The 22,070-nt window shown below is 42.0% G+C and overlaps 1 protein-coding gene across 23 annotated transcripts in view; it reads right to left on the bottom strand.

Moving 5' to 3' along the window:
- Zhx3 (zinc fingers and homeoboxes 3) overlaps window positions 1-22,070 on the bottom strand; it is a 128,010-nt gene that overhangs the window by 6,595 nt on the left and 99,345 nt on the right. For all 23 annotated transcript variants that reach the window (XM_076571232.1, XM_042276712.2, XM_042276709.2 and 20 more), the window contains one exon: window positions 8,700-11,690. In XM_076571232.1, coding sequence (XP_076427347.1) covers window positions 8,700-11,553 — 2,854 coding nt within the window. In that variant the 5' untranslated portion in view covers window positions 11,554-11,690. The remainder of the gene's footprint in view (window positions 1-8,699; window positions 11,691-22,070) is intronic.

The raw sequence follows: 22,070 nt of genomic DNA, 5'->3' as shown, positions 1-22,070 counted from the left end.
ACTACCAATTCTTCTCTCAGAAGTAGCCTACACTCTACCTTCAATTTTCATAAATTTGGCTATTCTAAAGACTGCATATAATAGAATTATACAATATTTTTCTTTTGTGACTGGTTTATTTCACTTAGCATGTTTTCAAGTTCCATCCATGTTGTGCAATGTATTGGCATTTTATTCCTTTTTTATAGTTGAATAATATTCCATTGAATGTTTATAGCACATTTGTTTATCCATTCCTGTGGCAATGGGCACAGGTTGGTTCCTTCTTTTGGAACTTGTGAATGAATATTGCTGCTTTGAACATTCATGCACAGTGTCAGCTCAGGCCCTCTTTTCTGGGTTGGATGAGAAGCCTCTATTCAGCTTCTTGAGACTTGCTGAAGAGTTTTCCAAGGTTTAATCACTTTCCATTCATAGCAATATACTATAAGCCAATTTCCCCATATCCTCACCAATGCCTGTGATTTTCTGTTTGTATTCATGTTAGCAATAGCATATTTAAGCGTGAGCTGGACTCTCACTCTAGGTTTCATATGCATTTCCTTAAAAACTAAACATCTTAGTCACCTTTTTCAACATTTTTGTCTTTTAAAAATTACTTTTATGTCTATGGGTGTTTTGCCTGCATCAATGTCTGTGTACTACATGTGGTGCTTGGTCTCCATGGAGACCAGAAGAGAGCATTGGATCTCCTGAGACTGGAATTGAAAGTGGTTGTAAGCTGCTATGTGGGTGCTGGAATCTGAACCCAGGTCCTCTTTAAGAGTAGCCAGTGCTCTTAACCACTGAGGCATCTCTCTAGCATAAGATGTTGCCCATCTTTTCATGAGCTTGTAGCTCTCTCCTTAAGAGAAATATCTATTTAAATAAATCTACCCATTTTAATGGCTTGTTGAATTGTACTTCTATGTATTCTGAATATTAATTCTTTATTAGATGCATGATCTTTAGGTGTCTTCACTCATCTGTCAGTTGCCTTTTCACTCTCCAGCTCAGTGGTTTCCAACCTTCCGAATGCTGTGACCCTTTAATACAGCTCATGTTGTGGTGATCCCCAACCATAAAATTCTTTTGTTGCTACTTCATATTTATAATTTTGTTACTGTTATAAATCGTAATGTAAGTATATGATATGCAGGATATCTGGTATGTGACTCCCAAAGGGTTCACGACCCACAGGTTGAAAAATGTTGTTCTAGAGGCTACCATTTAATGCACAAAAGCTTTTTATTTTATTTCTTTTTGAGACAGGGACTCATTATGTAGACCAGACTGGCTTCAAATTTTCAGTTCTCCTCTTCAGTTTCTGTAATGGTGAGATTACAGGAATGTGCCACCATACCTTTAAAAAGATTTGAAAATCTTCTTAAAACTTTGTTTTGCTGTTTTGAGATAGGGTCTTGCTATGTATCCCAGGCTGGCCTGGAACTCATAACCATTTCTGTTTCCTAAATGCTGATTTAGAGGTGTGTACCACCTAGCTCAAGGTCTTTAAATATTGATGTAGCCCAATTTATTTATTTTTTGTTGCCAATGATTTTCATATCATAATCAAGAAACCTCTGGCTGCTGGGCAGTGGTGGCATACACCTTTAACCCCAGCACCCAGGAAGCTGAGACAGGCCCAGAGGCAAGCAGATCTCTGTGAGTTCAAGGCCAGTCTAGTCTACAAAGCAAGTTCCAGGACAGCCAGAGCTGTTACACAGAGAAACCCTGTTGAGAGAGGGGGAGGAGAGGGGGAGAGGGGGAGGAGGGAAGAGGGGAAGAGAGGGAGAGGGAGGGAGAGAGGGAGGGAGGGAGAGAGGGAGGGAGAGAGAGAGGAGAGAGAGAGAGAGAGAGAGAGAGAGAGAGAGAGAGAGAGAGAGAGAGAGAGAGAGAGAGAGAGAAGAAAAAGAAACCTCTGCCTAATCCAAAGTCTAGAAGGTTTTTACCTGTATTTTTTTTCTAAGTGTTTTATCACTTTTGCTTGGCAGATCCATTTGTATCTAATAATTCTAATTATTTGTAATATTTTCCTTTTTCCTAAGCTGGCCTGGAACTAACTACGTAGCCAAGCCAAGCATCCAATCTGTAGTAGTCTTCCTGCCTCCATCTCCCGAGTGCTAGGATTACAGGCATGAGCTACCACACCTTGTTAAGTTTAGATTTTTTTTAAAAGTCTTCCATTTCCCTGTTGATCTTCTGTTTGATTTCTGCTTCTTTTGTTTAGTGTTGAAGAATTTCTCACTATATTGTCAGGTCTGGTCTTAAACAAGGGATCCTCCTGCCTTAGGCCTCCTCTAGGCATATGCTATCTCATCTGGCTTCTTTGTGGGCTTTCTGTCCACTACTGAAAACATAGTATTAAAGTCTCCAAAGAGTTTTGCTCATTTCCCCTTTAATTCTGCCCATTTCTACTTTATATACTTTTGGACACAAGTGTGTATATTAATAACTGCTAGATCTTGTACTAGACCTTTACCAAAATATAATATCCTTGTCTGTCATAAATGTTTCATTCAAAGTATTTGGCCTCACCATAATATAGCCACATTGGCTTTCCATGTACTTACTTGCTGTATGACATATTGAGGCAGGAAAGTATAGGAGACAGTTTAGTTTGGGACCCCATTTGGTTTTGATTATGTACACAAATACATACCCCTCTTGTAGCAATGCACTTGGCAGCCTAGTTCCTTCATCTGCATGTGTTCTACACATGTACCCTTCTCTAAACAGCACCTTACGACCTCAGAAATCTCAATATCCCACCTATATCAGGCTACATGTACTCCCATTTGAACCATGGTATCCCTGCCCCTAGTAACAATCAAATGTTGACAGTTTCTATCCAAGCCTATTCTCAACTTATCTGGGTATGAGAGTAGAAGGGCCAGTCTGGCTTAAATTGGTTTTGAGTACATGTGAATTAAGATAAAACACTGTCCTCTAGTAATATCTTATGGAGAGTCCCCTACTTACCATCTCATGTCTCTGCATAATTGGGTGGGCATATGACTAAAACAAATGTATTATGGGAAGGGACATGCAGAGTAATGATTATATAGCCTAATATACCAATCAAAACAGAGAACCACCCAAGTGTACCTGTTAGTAACCAGCTTCTCCTCTTGAACCCCATAAAGGAAGCCTGGGACAGTAATCGGGGCTCTTGACTGCTTTCACTCGGGTGGCCGGCTGTCAATCATGACAGTGTCTCCCTGGATACCCTGCACTATCATTTTGTTTCAAATGAAGTTATCTTGCTGCTTCTGCACATCTGTGTGATCCTTGATTTTCAGTTCTTTGGTTAAAAGACCAAGAGACTGGAAACGCCTTGGCAAGGACCCCAATCACTGGTAATTCTTCTCCATCCTTTACCCTCCATTTCTTTTGTGTCCCTGTATTTTAAGTGAATCTCTTATTGATAGTATATAGATGACTCCTGCTTGGTTTGATCCAATCTACCAATCTGTGTCTTTAGAACAACTTAATCCATTGATATTGTATATGATTATATTGATAAAGAAAGATTACTCCTGACATTCGGCTACTTGTTTGGATCTTTCTTAGTTTTCTTTTTCAACCCTCCCTTACTGCTTTTTGGATAGTGACTTGCTTTTCTCAGGGTGCTCAGTTTGACTCCCCTTTTTATATTTTTGTTATTTTCTTGCTTAACTTGGGGATCATAATTAACACTTTAGACTTGAAGCAACCTGACACCACTCAGTTTCCATGTTATTTAGACCCTAACCCTGAGTATCGCCTCCCTTGGTCTTTACTGCATTATTATTAGTGACTCGGGCTTCATCTTCCTGTTATTAACACAGATTTATACTTCACCTGAAGTTTGCATTTTAAATCATACAGGGAAAATAGAAAAATGCAAACCAACTACAAGTATAATAGTACTGGCATTACATTTACCTATAAAACTATTTTTTATTATGGTTATTTTTTCTTGTGGCTTCAAATTACTATTCCATGTCATTCATTTCAGCCTGAAGGACTCTTGGTAGCATCTTCAAGGACAATCTTGTCAGTAATGAATTGTAGCCTTTGTTCATCTGGAAATGATTAAACTGATTTCCTCTTTCAGGACTTCAGATGTATCCCTCCTCAACCTTTAACCTTATTGAGGATCCCTTATGTGATGAGTTACTTTTTACTAAATTTACCCTGTTTTGAGTTCACTAAATTCCTTGGATGCGTATGCTCTTGTCTTTCATCTTATTTTTAAAGTTTTCTGCCATTACTTCTTTAGATATTCTTTCTGCCTCTTTCTCTCCTCTAGAAGTCCCATAACACACAGGTTCATGTTTATCTATGTCACACAGGCCTCTTTAGTCTCTACTGTCCTTTTTGTTTTCTGTGCTTCTGGGTAATTTCATCATCTCTTCAAATCCTCTGATCCCTTCCTTCTTGTTCAAATTTGTTGCTCAGTCTCTTTAGTAGACTTCATTTCAGTGATTATACTGTTTTGCTTTGGAGTGTGATTTGTTTTTATCCTTTGTTCCTCTTTAGCTACCAATGTCATTGTGTTCATCCATTTTCTCTCTGCTTTTCCCCATGGTTTCCTGTATTTCACTGGACAGAGAGTAGTTGAGCACACATCTTTAACCAGTAATTCCACTGCCTAGACTTCCTCAAGGGCAGTAAATGTCAAATTCTTTTCTTGTTAAAGGACATACTTTCCTATTTCTTTTTATGTTTTGTAATTTTCTATTGCAAACTGGACCTTCTATGTATAGTGTGTGGTAACTCAAAATTTAATTCTCTCAGCCTCCAGAATTGGTGATTTTTGCTCACTGAGGGCTAGAGCCATCTGAGATTTTTCCAGACTTCCAGTCAAGTGGGTACTCCTCCTGCTGTAGGGTCATTGGAGTTTCTGCTGTTGTCTCTGTGGGAACCTAAGATACTTCAAATATCTGGCTTACTACAAGGGGGAAAGACTCTTTTTAAATAATGACTGGCCTCTATAATGGCAAAAACTCAAAACAAGCTCTATGTTTTGGAGGACAAAAGTCATTACTGTTTACTGGTAAAAACAAGTATCAGAAACCTGGGCCACAGTTCCCATGACTGCCTACTGTAGGGGTGTGGAAAGAAGACTCCTGCACAGGAAACAGAAATTTACCAAACTAGACAAGCCTCTCCACACTCAGCCCTGGATATTATGAATGTTCAGCAAAACTAAAGAGTTCCAAAGCAAGTTTTAAAGGTCCTTTGCTAGGGTATGTTGTGGTTGTTGTTTGTTTGTTGTTTTGGTGAAGGGATGGGCTCCGTGTCCTGCTCTACCATCTTTATAACATCACTCTCTGATCAACATCATCTCTTGGATATGACATCCCAGCCTACTGGTCATCACACAAGCACAGAAGTGGGAACAGTGTATGGACACTTAGACTAATATATTCAAAACCTTCCAGGTAAAGGGGAGAGACAATCTGTTCTGCACTGGAAAAGGGTCAACTCAAACATTTAAAACGCTGTCTGACACTATTGTCACTCCATGATGTCACAAGTCACCCCAAGAAGCACTGTGAGGACTGAGGAAATGGCTCAGTTGGTAAAGGACCTACCACACCAGCATGAGGACTTTAGCTCAGATCCCCAGAAACCATATAGAAAGACAGGCATTGTGTCATACTCCTATAACCTCCGCTCTGAGACAGTTATAAGGGAAATATGCATGTTTGGATAATGCTACTCCTGAAAGTCTATTAAACAAAACCCCCAGTGCCAAATGTGAGATACCAACTTATGAGTTGTTGGTCATGGAGCTAGGGTGCCCCCAAATAATACAAGTCATTGCCATTTCTCTTGGTTGCCCATCAGAACTAATTTATAAGACCCTACTACTGAAGACCCCATATACCTTGGTTGCAAGGATAGAGGTCAAATTGGAACTGAGCTGGAAGCTTCCTCCACACTGGCTAGCTTCCATAGTGCTAGTCACCATCACTTCATAGATTATACATACATACATACATACATACATACATACGTGTGTGTGTGTGTGTGTGTGTGTGTGTGTGTGTGTGTGTGTGTGTATGCTGTTGAGGAGGAAAAGGCACCAACAGTCTTTAGTAGCTAGGAACCCTACAAACTACAATACCAATCTGTAAGGCAAGATGTGTCTAACAGTGGACAACTATTAGATGGATAAATAACACGTTCTGATTGGACTTCTGGCCCACTCCAGAAAAGGGAACTAACTTGTGTCTGGTAAACACTCATGGCTAAGGAAGTCTCGGGTCATAGGAAAAACTTACTAGTATTGTTTAGCTAAACTATCATGGCGCTGAGCTGCCTGATAAAACGGCTGCTCAAGGTGCTAAGAATAAGTGATGGCTGAGTGCTCAGCCCTAAACAGGATGTTTATACTACCCACTCTAAGGCTCAGGGATCATCGCAGAAGAGAGGATAGAGAGAATGGAAGAGCAGGCCACAGGGAAAAGGGCTGTGAAATGCTGTCTTCTGGGCTTGGCATAGTCAATGCAGTAATAACTTTACAGCAGCTACCCTCAATTCCTAGGAGGCTAGAGAGATGGCTCAGTGGTTAAAAACACATGATGCTTTTGCAGAGGACCTGGGTTCAGTTCCCAGTACCTACACAACTATCTGTAACTCTAGTTCCAGAGGATCCAATGTCCTCTTCTGTCATCCAAGAGCACCAGGCATGCATGTGGTACACAGACATACATGCAGGCAAAACACCCAGACACATACAATTAAAATTATTTTTTAAGTGGGGGGTGGAGACTGGTTCTATCAACAATCATGGATTTCGGAGGGGCTCACAGGGACATTGAAGTACTGGCTACTGATGGAATCTAGAGGAGAGGTAGCTATTGCCTTCAGTTGTGTGCCCACTGAAGAGCCACTAGACTCGAATGGACAGTTCCAAGCCCATGGTCACACAGACGATCCTGGTTAAAGTCAGTGGATCACCAAAACAGAGGGGCATGAATTTGTGAAAGTGACTGAGAAGTAGAAAGGGTTGGGGTTACAGTAACCAATACACTTTATACATGTATAAAATTATCAAAGAACAAATTCAATAAAAGTTGCTTTAAAAAAAAGTATAGAGGCACACTCTGGAGGATGAGGGTAGGTGTATGCAAAGAAAGGTAGATCCCTGAAACTCACTGGCCAGCCAGCCTAGTCAATGAGCTTCAGGTTTAGTGAAGAACTTTTTCTCAAAAAATTAAAAGGTAGAGAGCAATAAAGGAGAAACATCCAATGTGGACCTCTGGCTTCCACACTTAGATGTATACACACACATACACAAACACACACAAAGAAGCAGGAGGGAGAGTGGGAGAAGAAGAAAGAAGAGGAGGCAGTGAGAGCACTTTCTGCAAGTGCTCACTGGTGGCGACCCTCCCCCCAACAACCATTACTTAGAAATCTCCTTTTCCTTAAATAAGTGAAGCAACAGCAGAGTCTTTTAAAAAAGATATCGAAATAAAGGAGAATATTCAGCAAAAGGGTAAGAATTTTGTGGCTTAAGTAGGAAATAAATAGGGCAGGGGAACTAGGTCAAAGCAAACAAAATGTCCAGGCATTGCATGCACACAGTGCACCACTGTCCAGGAAATGCACAGGATCTCAGGGGCAGCACTGGGATGGGTTAGGGCCTCCCACAGAAGCAGCAGTCTCCAGGGAGGACCTGCACAGCTGTCCAATCCCACAGACACTTTCTGGTCTCCTCTGCCCCTTCCTGACCCAGCTGGCCAGGCTACCATTTTGGAGGACCAGTCCTTGAGCTTCTGCAACACTCTTCTCTCCAGGCTCCCTTGGTCTAGCTGCTCGGGGCTGGGGCATTCCATCAGGAGACAAATGCAAAGGGACAGTGAAGGAAGAGTCTGGAACTCAGGAACCCAAAACACAGAAAAACAAACCTGAGGATGTGACGTGTCGATGGCTTCACAACTGTGTCTTAAAAATCTAATGTTACTTCTGAATACTAAAATGCCACCACCCAGAGAAACCCAAGGGCAAAATTCAAACTTTAGATTTCATATTTCTTAAAACAGAGGTGATTTTTCCATTATGAAAAACATTTCTTCCACATCAGGAAAAACAATACAAACCTAAGATAAGATTTTCATTAGGGAGATAAAAGCACCCTGTGAGGCTGGAGAGATGGATCATCGGTTAAGAGCACTTGCTGCTATTCCAAAAGACCCAGGGTTGAGTCCCAGAACCTACATGGCAAGTCAGAACTGCCTGTAACCCCAGTTCCAGGGGATCTGACGCCCTCTTCTGACCTTTGTGGGCACCAGGCACACACATATAAATGAGACCATTAAAGAATCTCTTCTGCTTGTCAATTTGAGTTAAATTTCCTCTGAACTCCTAACCCTGTCTTCCACATAGTGCCTGAGATTTTTGTGACTCAGACAACATCTTAATCAATACTAAGAAATGGCTAGGAAAGCATGAGTCCCTCTAAGTTTACTATTTATCTTCCCTGCATGGATTTAAACCAAAACCACCACCACAAATAAACACAGGAACCAAAACAAAAGTCCAATTCTCAGCCTTTTACTTCTGTGACTTCTATTGCTAGTTCCCTGAAATTTACTCCTCAGCAATTAGTCTGGTTGCCAGGTAGCCTTAGAGACAATAAAACCTGCCACCCATACCCACTGTGACAGCACCCTCCCTCAGATTCAGAGGAAGGCCATGCATGGATCCCATGAGCCCCTTACCGAGCTGACGTCCAGACTGGGGACTCGAAGTGTCAAAGAGCTCTGAGCTGGCCTCAGGAGCACTTGGCTCCCATGATTCACTGTTCTCAGACATCTCTGAATAGGCATCACCCAGCACTCTGTGCACTGCCACAGACTCTCCAGTCCCAGGGCCCTTGTCCTCACTGCTTGTGTCTGCCACCGCCCGGGTCTCTTCACCCATTTTCTCAGCAAACCACTGCTTGACCTGCTGGGCACTCATTTGGGTCTTGTCACAGAGGGTCTGCAAATCTTCCTCACACAGCATCTTGTGTGTCATGTAGTAATCTTGCAGCAGCTCTCGGTTGCCAGGGGCAATGACGAGCAGACCTGGTGGGAAGTTGCCCCTCTTATAGTCTTCATACCACTTGAGCTGGCCATTCTTCAGGGCGTACCTGCTGTCTCCGAACCAGCGTACCACCTCTGGCCGGGGCAGCCCTGTTTGGGCCATGATGGAGTCATAGTCCTGGTTGCTCGGCCACTGTGTCTGGACGAAGAGCTGCCGTAGCAAGTGACGCTGCTGTGCTGTCTTCTTGTAGCTCACTTTGCCCGGTGGCTGCTCTACCAGCTTGTGCAAACCCTCCTCCTCAGGCTCGCAGACACCTGGCCCTGGAAGCTCACTCTTGCCGCTGGCTTCAGTGACCCGCAGGTTCTTGAGGTTGATTTTTATGGGGCTGACCTTCCGCTCTGCCAAGGTATGGCTAAGAAACATTTCAGGAGAGCCATTTTCTCCAGGAACCCTCAGCTCACTGGCCAACTCTTCATCTCCACCCTCCTCCTCAGCACCCTCCTCCTCCTGAGGTACCTGCCCATCAGCCTTCTTGGGCTCCTCAGCATTCACCTTTTTCCGTCTCTCTGAGAACCAGCCATCGATTTCCCTTCGGGTCATTTTGGTTTCACTTCTCAGGCGATCCAGCTCCTCCTCAGGGGGAAGCGGGTTTTGTGCAAAGCTGCTCTCCAGAACTCGAAGCTGCTCTGGGGCTCTCTCTTTGTATTTGGTTGGTGTGAAGTCTGGGGTCTGGTGCCAAGATTGTCGTTTTGTGGCAGGGTGGCTTGCTAGTGAGGTTGCTGTTGGGATACAGGTCACCTCTGGAACTTTGGAGGACAGAGGAAAGGGCACCTCTGGCACAGAGTCAATGAGAACAGAGCCATGCTCTCCAGGCATCATGGCCCTGGAGCCCTTCAGGTTCCGGCAGTGGTACCGCCGGTCACTGAACCACTTCCGCACCTCTCTGGTACTGAGGCCTGTCACTTTGGTCAGGTGCTCTACTTCACTCTGCCCAGGGAACTGGTTCCGACAGAAGCTTCCTTTCAGGGCTGACAGCTGTTCATGAGACTTCTTGTTTTTGTAGATGCTTGCATCAAGGAAGGCTTGGGAAGTTATGCTGGGGCATGCTGTGAGGAGTGACTGGGCTGCATTGACTACCTTCACAGCTGATGTTGTATTTGAACACACAGTGTTGATGGGTGCCACAGTTGGCTTGGGAACAGATGCAGTTGTCAGGGGGAGAGATGAGCTTGACGCTTGTAACCCGTTGGCCATCAATGGCTGAGTGACCAGGAGGCCCCCTGCTGTGCCCTCTGGCTGTCCCACAACATGGCCTGGGAGAGCGGCCTGGATGAGATGCTGTACATTGCCAGTGCTGGCAACAAGGGGCGTGTTTAGAACTGTGATGGTGGGCTGAGGCACAGATTGGATGACTGTATTGAACATCTTCTTCCGGGCATCTTCAATCTCCTCAGGAGACCAGCTGATTCCCTGCTTCAGCCTCTGGGCTGTGAACCAGATCTTAAGCTGTTCTTCTGGATACTTGGTCACCACAGTCAAATAGCAGAGTTCAGCTTTGGTTGGGTAGGGGAATTTGTGGAAGGAGTTCTTCAGAAAGCTGTTGGAGTCCATAGCTGCATTGTATGTTGGGATGCTGCTCAGGGGGATCATGACTTTTGGAAGGGCCTTGGATGTGGGCAGGGGCTGGTGGGTATGGTGCTGGGCATGCACTGGGGGCTGCTGCTGGAGGGAGAGGAACTGTGCTATACCAGCTGGTAGTACTGGCACTGTTCCTATCAGGGGCCCATTGGCAGCATGAGGGGGCTTTGAGGTGCTAGCAGATGCCTGACTGACTGGAGCTGCCCCATTGGCGAAAGTGTGGTCCCCCTCTTTAATCTCTGCCTCCCCAGCCAATGGCTTTGGCAAAGCCTCACCCACAGGCTGATTGGGAGCATTTTCTTTAAGCATATGGATTTTCTTGGCTTCGCCTTTGCCTTTCATTATCTTCATGATTGGTGTCTTGGTAATAATGATTTCAGCCTGTCCATCAGTCCCGTCAGCGGCAGATTCACCTGCTAGGTCAGATGTGCTAGTACTCTCAGGGACACTCTGTTCTACCACTACATGATTGTCTGGCTTGGTCACATTCCACAAAAAGCTGGCTTCCCCTGAGTGACACTTGGCATTGTGCAGGGAAAGCCCCTCGGGGGTTTTTGCCAGGAAACTGCACCCTGTACATACAAAATTTGGGTCTTTATTAAAGTCTGTGTGCTCTGAGTTCATATGCCCTACAAACTGAGTCATGTCCTGGGACCTGAAATCACAGTCTTTACAGGAATACACATAGCCATCCAAAGTGCTCCGGTGCCCGTTTGCCAGGGCAGAGCCCTCAGTGCTGCTGGGGTTTGGGGTTGCCTCACTGCTGGCATCAGGTGCTTCTGAGGGCAGATCCTGCTGGGGACCTTCAGGCAAAGTTGCCACAGGCTGAGCCTCTGTGCTGGCCCCCTGCAGCACCACAGTCTTAACCGGGATCATGCATGGGGTGGTGGACTTCCTCTTGCTGGCCATGGTGACAATCACTCTGGGTGATCAGCAGGCGAGAGGGCCTTGCAGGACAAATTTCAGCTACTCCATGAGGGCCTGAGAAGTGCTTCTAAGGGTGGCTTTATCAGTCATTTGCAGAAAGCCACTTTTCCTTGTTAAGCCTGAGGAGAAAGAGAAAAACTATGATGACGATCTTGCAATCTCCAAATCTGTGTTTCTAGGTCACCAGTCAAATACCCACTGCTGGTTTTCTATCTTGTAGGCCTTTTCACAAGAAGCTCATGTGCTTCTTAGCTATGAGTTCTAAAGCAGGAGCTCCTTGGTAGCTGTGCTAAGAATGAGCTGGGATGTTCTGTACCATTTGATAAGCTTAAATTATACAGTTTCTTTTTGTTTCTTTTATCCCCCTTATCTTTGCATTCAGTAACTCCGCTTATAAAAAAGAAAGAGGGAGGAAAGGAAAGCCACCCTCTTTGGACCTAAAAATCTGACCGTTTTGGACTGAGAACAAAAGACCTAGTGTAATTCCTGTTTAAACATTTGAGCCAACAAGTGTTTTCTTTTCACAGTCCTCCCACATATAAGAACATGAAAATGCCTCTGTCTCCTTCAAGCCAGGCCCAGAGACAAAGTCCATTTTAGTCAGGCCTGGCCTTTCCTTTTAGCCTACCACCCGTATTCCCAACCAAAGTTGTGGTCCCTCCATGTTCTTAGGACACGGTCACTTAGGTGAAGCCAAGGACCAGAAGGTTAGGACCCCCACATACTCAGTTTGGGTGGAGCAACTCAAAGTGAGGCCTCGTTTTGGATTCATGGAACTACTCACAAGCATGTATTTCCTTGTTTTGTATTTTTCATTTTTATTTCTTTTGTATTTTTTCATTTTTATTTCTTGTGTTCTTTGTTTGGTTGTTTGGTTTGGTTTTCCAAGACAGGGTTTCTCTGTGTAGCCTTGGCTGTCCTGGAACTCACTTTGTAGATCAGGCTGGGGTTTTTTTTTTTTTTTTTGTTCTTAAAACAAAAAACAAACAAACAAACAAAACTACTATTGAATCTTTGATCTGCTTGAAATTAAGCTGAGGGATTTACTTATATGTAAAGTAACTGTAGTGGCTATTTCATGGGACACCCTGAGAAGGTGTTTTGTCCTGCGACCCTGCCCTGTTTGTTAAGATTTGCCATCAAGGCCGCCGCCTCTTGAGGAGCCACACTCCTGTCTCTGGTGTGCGCTCTCTTGTTCCCAAGTGCCTTCTCTTCCTACTGACCCCTAGCTTACACCTGTATTACATTTTCTTTCTAAAACTCTGGCCTTTAAAAAAATATCACCATCACCATCATTAACTTTCTTTTTAGCAAATATTCAAGCTATAATGACTGAATATAATGATTCTAACATTAAAATAAAATTAGTATCAGTGTTTAGATTTGATAAAAAGGTAAAGAAAATTTAAACATCTTGATTCAAATTCTTAGTAAACAAAAAGAATAAACTATATTTTTTGGCTTCTAAATCTAGCCTGATGATCATGATGATAAAAGTAACAGCTATTAAAAAGGCTATGATAAGATAAACACACATCCAGAGCTAACCGCTTGTTACTATTTCCACAACCAATGTCAGGAACAAATTTACTGAATTTAATTACAAAGATAATTATAGTATGTGAAGTTTAAGAAAATAAAACTACCTAGTAATAATTCAATACTCTTCTGTGTCTAAATATACATATTTTCAATCATAACAAACATATATATTTTCTTTTCCTCACACTATTGTACATATTCTCATTGTATGGCTTTCATAATTAAAATGTCTACTAACAGTCTAATAATGTACTGCAGTGGACTTAACTCTAATGAATCCTGCTCAGTGTCATATGAACTTCAATTGCTCACTCTTAGGGGTTACAGTACAGGAACAGCTGCCCATATAGGATATTTTTTCTTCCAAAGTTATTTCCTGAGGGTAAGTACCCATAAATAGGTTTATTAGCCTAAAGTATTTAATTTCTAAGTTCCTTTAAATATAATTAGCAAATGCTTCGAAGTAAGTGTGTGGTGATATATTGTGTACCTTAATAAACTTGCCTGAGGATCAGAGGACAGAGCCAGCCACTAGATTATACATAGAGGTCAGGCAGTGGTGGCATACACCCTTAGTCCTATCACTCGGGAGGCAGAGATCCTCTGAATCTGTGAGTTCAAGGCCACACCGGAAACAAAGCCAGGCAGTGGTGGCACAAACCTTTAATCCCAGCACTGGGAAGCACACAGGCCTTTAATTCCAGGAAGTGATGTCTGGGTAGAGAAAGGTATCTAAGGCGTGAGAAGACAGGAACTCTTTCTCTCTTTAGGCTGAGGATTTCATAAAGGTAAGAACTAGTGGCTGGCTGTTCGACTTCTCTGATCTTTCAGCTTTCACCCTGATGTCTGGCTCTGGATTTTTTTTTTATTAAAAAAACCATCTAAGATTCAAACATCATAAGTGCTTTACATAATTCCAAACATAAGAATGACACACAATTATCCTTCTCTAGTGAGCACTTCATATTTTTGGATGAGTCATGAAAGGCCTCAGACAGAATCCCAGCACAAGTGAAAGAAGATCAAAGCAGATCAACTGAGAGTCACCAAAAGTAAAAATGGACTTCAAAGGTCACTGTCAGTAAATTACAAGATGGCGCTGGAGATCTTAGAATGCTTTCTTGACATTCATGAGGAGCTTAGTTTAAGACTCAGCATAAAAGGGGGCTTTGAAAATCATATATCTGATAAGGCATACCTGGAATATATATGAAGATATTTTACAACTTAAGAAAAAGACAATCTAATTAAAAATGAGCAAAAGATTTGGTCACACTTTTGCCCAAGGACATACAAATGAGTAATAAGTACATTTAAAAGTGCTCAACATTGCCAGACATGATGGCACACATCTTTAATCGCAGCACTTGGGAAGCAGAGGCAGGCAGATCTCTATGAATTCAAGGCCAGCCTGGTCTACATAGTGAGTTTCAGGACAGCCAAAGCTACATAGTGAGACCCTGTCTCAAAAAACAAAAACAAATAATAATAATAATAATAATAAAATAAAAGTGCTCATCATCATTGGTAGCTAAAGAAACATAAATCAAAACTACAATGAAATCCCTCTGCACCCCACCAGGACAACTACAATCACATGGCAGAGAACAAATACTGGTGAGAATGTGAAGAAATTGGAGCTTTCTGTTAGTGGTAGGATGTAAAATGGTGTAGCTACTTTGAACAAAAGATTTTGGTGGTTCTTCAAAAAGCTACATACATAGTTGCCAAATTTACCCAGCCACTCCACTCCTGGCCATATGCAAAAGAGAATGAACATGTGCTCACACAAAAGCATATACAGCTTTACTATCAGCTCACCATGGTATCATTCACAATAGAAACTGATGAATGGGTAAGTATGTAAAACATCTATCTAGTAGAATATTCTTCTACCATAAAGCTGGATAGCATTTTTCTGGTTTTTGTTTTGTTTTACTCCTTTGAAGTATGACTTTGTCATGTACCTTGGGATGGCATCAAGCTCATGATTCTGCCTCATCCTCCTATGTATTTGCCATAACATCTGGCAGGGGAGAGGTTTAATAAATACTGAAACATGATAAAATTGAAAAGATTATGCTAAGTGAAAGAAAGCATCCACAAAATGCCCCACGATGCATTATCTCATCTATATATGACATCTAGAAGAGTAAATGCACAGACACAGAAAGTAGATTAGTTGCCAGGGGCTGACGGGCAGGGAGAATGGTATGAAGTCTTCTGGGATGAAAGTACTAAACATACACTAACTAGAAAAACAAGAAAGGTAAAGTGGTACTGGGGAGATTGCTCAGTATTATGAGCACCTACTGACCAAGCATGAGGACATCTTTAAACCATGCACTGGAGAGGACAGAGACAAGAAAATCACTGGAGATTGCTGGTTAGACAGCCTAGCTGAAAGACAGTGAGAAACTCTATCTTGTGGGGATAACAAGGTGTGTGTGTGTGTGTGTGTGTGTGTGTGTGTGTGTGTGTGTGTGTGTGTACACGCCCAAGGTTGACATCAGGTGTCTTCTTTGGTCACCCTCTATCTTGATATACTGAGGCAGGATCCCTTGCTGAACCTGGAGATTGCTGTTTTGGCTAGTCTGGCTAGCCAGTTTGCTCTAGGAACACTGTCTCCACCTCCTGTATGATGTGATTACAGGCAGCTGCTACAGCAACACAGCTTTCGTGTGGACTCTGGGGACTTGAACTCTGGTCTTCATCCTTGCATGACAAACGTTTTACCCAATAAGAAATTTGAGTAAAATGATTGGCTATATTAGCAATACACATAAATTATAAGCTTTCCCATATGACAGAAATGACTGGTTAGAGAAATGAAGGAGGGAAAGCCCATTTACATCAGCAGTAAAAGCTCTAAAGTCTTTAACAATAAGCACAAAGCTTTAATAAAGAAAAAAGAAAACCTAGGAGGAGCCAAAGCTTATACCTGAAAGTAAAGACTCAGAACTCTAGTGATAGCAGGATTTTCCAGAGAGATGTTGGATTTCAGTGAGACTATAATCACAGTCAAGATGCCACCAGACAAAGGGAGATGTTGATGGTATAATCTAGGTGAGAAGTATGTGGATGCTCTCTCTAGGTCTTTCAATTTTTCCTCTTTGTTTGATACTTTGTTTTTAAGATTGTTGGAAAGAAATGCCCTAAGAATTTTTCATGGAATTTGGCAAACTGAATCCGAATTGTCCTTTCAAGGGAAAAGGTAAAAAACAGCTTTACATTTTTTTAGAAAAAACAGTAAAAGGGGCTTTTTTTAACCAGAAACTGAACTTTAAAACTGAATGATTAGGCTGGGTGGTGGTGGCACATGCCTTTAATCCCAGCACTCAGGAGGCAGAGGCAGGCGGATCTCTGTGAGTTTGAGGCCAGCCTGGTCTCCAGAGCGATTTTCAGGACAGTCAGAGCTACACAGAGAAATCCTGTCTCCAAAACAAAACAAAACCAAAAAAACAAACAAACAAAAAAAAAAGCCAAAAACAAACAAACAAAAAAAAACCACAAAAAACAAAACTGAATGATTAAAGAGGTATGTTATGAGCATGTTAAGACAGATTAGGGAATCATTAAGTTACTATAATGGTCAATCTTGCTAGATACTTTCAAGGGACTGAAGTACCTACGAGATTAATAAACAAGCAAATTCCTGAGTGTCTGATGGCATTTCCAGAGAGGATTAACTAGCCAGGTAATACCACCGCAAATGTGCCATCCCACAGGCAAACAGAGAAACCAGACAGTCTCTTCGGACGCTTGGCCACAGGACATGAGTTTCTGTGTTCCACCGTATCTTCTTGAAGTGGACTAACCCCTCTGAACGCATGAGTCAAAGGAGCCAATGCTTCCTTTCTTTTAAGCTGTTTATTTCAGATGTTTGTCACAGCAACAGAAAGGCTAAAAGATTTATTTTATGCAGTGGGTTTTTATTCTTTTGTTTAACTTATTTATGTATCTGTATGTCTCTATGTGTATGCACTATGTGTAGGGGTGCCCAAAGAGAACAGAAGAGGGCACTGGATACCTGGAGCTGAACTTAGAGGAGGTTGTAAACCATCTGATATGAATACTGAGAACCAATGTTGGGTCCTCTTAAAGAGCAGCAAGCACTCTTAACCACTAAGCCATCTCTTCAGGCCCTATTACAGGGTGAATAAGTACTTCAGAGCATGACTGTGGGGCAGAATCAAAGGATCCCAGTTGGTAGCCATTGGTAGTAATAGCTACCACTGTAAACTACAGCCATAAATACTGGACAAAATTCACAGTTCCACCTCAAGAGACTTATGAAACATAAGAGAAAGTAAAAGAAAAAGAAATCCAATTGTTTGTGTAAGGAAACAATCCTATTCCTTAAGTCAAGATCCTTCACTGTCTTCTCGGCTATCATGAGCCTCCTTTACCTGCCTTACATAGAGAAGACAGCAGCTGCAGGTGTCTGTGGGAGCTGTAAGCTACCAGAGGGCTTGCTCTTGAGTCCTGCTTCCTGCACTTTCGTCTGTAGAAACTTCTATAGACCATATACTTCTCCTTACCTTAGAGAAGATGATCCTTCCTTCTTAGCCAAACAATTAGACCATCAAAAGGATAGTATTGGCTGGGTGTGGTGGTACACACCTTTAACCTCAGCACTTAAGAGACAGAGGCAGGTGGATTTCTATGAGTTTGAAGCCAGCTTGGTCTCTACACACAGAGTTCCAAGATAGCCAGGAGTACACATAGAGACCCTGTCTGCAAGAACAGAGGTAGGGGAGGGTGCTACTTACAAGATCTGTACAAGTTCAAGCCAGACAAAATCCTAGCACAGAGAAGGGGAAGTGGACACAAAGTCTCATCCTTAACCAGGAAGCTATTTGCAATTGATACCTGCTGGAAGAAGGAAAATTCAGCACTCTCTAACAGAGTGACACTGGATATATCAGCCATACTATAGGCAAGAGTAGCTGGCCAAAATAAAATGGAATCCATGGTTTTGTATGCTCTTTTTGTTATGTTTTACTATTTTTTTGTCCTTTGAATATTTTTTTTTAGTTTTTTTTTTTTTAAGAGAGTGAGAAAGAACATGAAGCTGGGAGCATAGGGAGTTGGAAAAGTTCTGGGAGGAACTGAGGGAGGGAAATAATATGACCAAAGTAGATTATAAGAAAAGTTAAAAAGAATAAAAATATTTTTTAAAAAAGAAAATCATAGTGCTTTAAAATATTCTTATATAGCCAATGAGATGGTTCAGCGAGTAAAAGCATTTGTGACCAAGCTTGACAACCTGAGTCCAATTCGTAGGACTCAGATGATGGAAAGATACTGATTTCTGCAAATTGTCCTCTGACTTCCACATGTAAGCCATGATACATGAATGCTCACACACACACACACTCATGCAAGCGTGCATACATGCACACCCATACTCGCAATAAAATAAAATTCAATTTTTTTGTTGTTTTTTTTTAGATTTATTTACTTTTCATAGGAATGTTTTGCCTGCTTGTATGTATGTGCACTATGTGCATGCTTGGTGTCCACGGAGGTTAGAAAAGGGCATCTGATCCCCAAAGACAAGATTTAAGTATGGTTGTGAGCCACTGTGTGGATGCTGGGACTCAAATCTGGGTCCTCTGCAAGAGCAGCCAGTACTCTAAACTTCTGAGTCATCTCTCCAGTCCCAATCCAAATGTTATTTTTGTTTTTTAATGGAAACCAAGAGAACACTAACAAGGGCACAGAATTCAGGCTTTTAGAGTAAGTTCAAAATAAAAATTTCATTTTCAAATGAGCTGCATCTTATCTGGACCCTGATTCTAATAAACTAAGAACAAAAAGCTATTTTTAAAAAATGATTTATTTATTTTTATTTATGTGCATTGATTTGTGTTTTGCCTGCATATGTGTCTTTATGAGGGTGTCAGATCCTCTGGAACTGGAGTTACAGACAGCTGTAAGCTGCTATGTAGGTGCTGGGAATTGAACCTGGGTCCTCTGGAAGATCAGCCAATGCACTTACTTATCTGCTGAGCTACCACTCCAGCAGCATCCCCCCCCCAAGCTATTTTTTAAACAATCAGAGGAACATGAACATGTGTTGGCATTTTAGCTTATTATCACATTAAAAACAATTTAAAAAAACCTCAAAATCTAATGGTTTAAAGAAAAACAATGTCTTTCTCATGATTCTGAGTAGGCTTAGCTGGGAGATTTTTTTGTGCATGAAAGGGAAGCTAGAGACCAGGACATGGCGTCCTCTCTCACGTGAGCCATTCCCTGACTGAGATGGTTAGGACAGGACTCATTCTTCTTCAGTGGCAGCTTGGGCTTTCTCATAGGATAGTAGTCTAGAGTAGTCAGCTTTCTTGTGTTACGGATGACATCCAAGAGAGGAAGCTGCCAGTCATCTTACAGACTGGAGCTGGAACTGCCAGTGTCACCTTTGGCACACTCCACTGGTCAAAAACAAGTTATAAGGCCAGTTCCAATTAAAGGGGAGCAGAGACAGATTCCACCTCCTGTTTGGAGAGAGGAGCTAAATGCTCATACAGGGAGCAAAGGTAATACTTTTTTTTAGCCCATCTACCAAAATTGGACATTATATGGCATTAAAGAATTACTTCTAATCTCTTTGTATGTAACACTGGAATTTCATTATGTCAAAACAAAAGTTCCAAATTATCTAGTATGACACACAGAAATAGTTATGAGCATATATTTCATATTTTCATAATAAAAAGAAAAACTGACATATAAAAATTGGCATGATAAGCAAAGTCTTTATATCAACTTCTAAAAACAGTTTTGTTTTAAATGTTTATCTTTCCTTTCTTGGAAATTACTAACTTTGGCCAAGACAACCAGATATCACCACCCACCTTCCCACTGCCCAAGACAACCCTACATAAATTGATTATCTTTCTTGGAATTTTCCACACCATAAAAAAAAACCAAGTTAATGACAATTCCACCATTCAAAAGACATGATACTCTGTGTCTCCTGCTCCATCCTTGATGCCTCCAGGGGATTATTACTGCTCTTACCCTCTTTTAACACTGAGATGATACCGAGCAAGAAGAGGAACAGGAAATACCCATCACAGCAGATCCTCATTCTAAGTCCATTTTCCGTTTAAGCTACATTTACCCTGGATTTCTACTAAACAGCAAACATAGTCCCTTTATTTTCACATTTCCTTCCAAGTGGCTCAAAGATTTTACAAACTGAATTATTCCAGTGGGTTTGGTGGGTTAGTGATCATTCTTCTTTTTCTTCTTCTTGTCATCTTTTACTTTTTCTTTCTTCTACTTTTCTTTTTAAAAAATCATTAGAAGATACCTTAGGGTTACTATTGCTGTGATGAAACACCATGACCAAATGCTACTTGGGGAGGAAAGGGTTTGTTTGGCTCACACTTCCACATCATAGTCCATCACTGAAGGAGGAAACTCAAACAGAACAGAAAGTCAGACTGGGCAGGAACCTGAAGCAGGAGCTGATGTAAAGACTATGGAGGGATGCTGCTTACTGCTTTGTTCCTCATGGCTTGCTCAGCCTGCTTTCTTATAGAACCCAGGACCACCAGCCCAGGGATAGCACCCACAATGGGCTGGGCCCTCCCATCAATCACGAATTAAGAAAGTGCCCTACAGGCTTACCTATAACCCACTCTTACAGAGTCAAGTTCTCAATTGAGGCTCCCTTCTCACTGATGACTCTAGCCTATGACAAATCCATAGAAAACTAGTCCAGCACAGTATCTATATAGCCAAACTTACTTTCATGGGTTTTGACTGGTTTTATTGCTTTGTAGCCTAAAGAAGGCTTAGGTGCTGAGGCTTCTTTCTTCTCCTCTCCTCAAGCCACGCCAGTGCTCTAAGGTTCCTCAAAGACACAGTCAAGTGCACACAGCAGCCCTGAAATGCCTTGTTTGACTCTCTGTGCCTTGTTCTACTACCTCTCATGACAGTTCACTGAACATGACCATGATCCTAAAGAGTTCTGGGAAAATGTGTAACCTTACTGATGAAGTACAGTTGGTCCCAATAGTTTAGCATAAAATCAGAAGTGGATTTTGTACACTTACCTGGCTCTTAAGTCATAAGGCTGATCAATCCACTGAGTGGCATTTAATATTGGCTATCAAGAGATAGCAGTAACTTCCTGATAAGATACTAACAGTATTCAAAGTTCTACCCCAGAAGTGAATGCTTGTCTTGGGCCTTCATTTCCAGGGGGCTGAACCCTGGGCTCCTACAACTCTTCTCTGTGCTCAGGCCTGGGGCAGTGCTTTTTCAATAGAGAAGACAAGAAAAGGCCTAATAGCTTCCTTCCATTTTTTTATTTTTTTTTCTTTTATTTTACAATACTATTTAGTTCTACATAACAGCCACAGATTCCCTTGTTCTCCCCCTTCCTGCCCCACTCCCCTTCCCCCCAGCCCACCCCCCTTTCCCACCACCTCCAGATCAAGGCCACCCCGAGGACTGTAGAATAAATTTAAAATTTGACTTGTTGAGTTCACCTAAAAAGAAGAGAACCCAGATGGCATTAGGAAGGACTAGGAAGCAAGCTCAAGAGGGAGCTAGTTTAATGACAAGAACTAAAAGATAAGGCTAACTGACAACACCTGCAGCTGCTGACCCACCAGCATCACAGCACTGGGGAGGGAGGACTAAGGAGAAGCCTAGGTTTGCTCCCTGATGAACTCTTACATTTGCATTATTCACAAGAGCCAAGAGGTGGACACAACCTAATGTCCACTGACAGACAAAGGAATAAAAGAGAATGTGATGTAAATAGAGGGTGGAATATTATTTAGTCTTTAAAAGGAAGGGTATTGTAATATAGTACTACAACATAGAGGAACCTTGAGATAGTTGAGTGAAATGAGCCAGACTCAAGAAGGTCAATAGTTTTCGTACCTAAGTAATTTCCTGGTTAGTAGTGTCAGTAAGATGATCAAGGTATA

Source organism: Peromyscus maniculatus, chromosome 4 (assembly GCF_049852395.1).
Source record: "Peromyscus maniculatus bairdii isolate BWxNUB_F1_BW_parent chromosome 4, HU_Pman_BW_mat_3.1, whole genome shotgun sequence".
Lineage (NCBI taxonomy): Eukaryota > Metazoa > Chordata > Mammalia > Rodentia > Cricetidae > Peromyscus > Peromyscus maniculatus.
The sequence above is the reverse complement of the archived record's forward strand: the minus strand, read 5'-3'. Positions and strand labels throughout refer to the sequence as shown.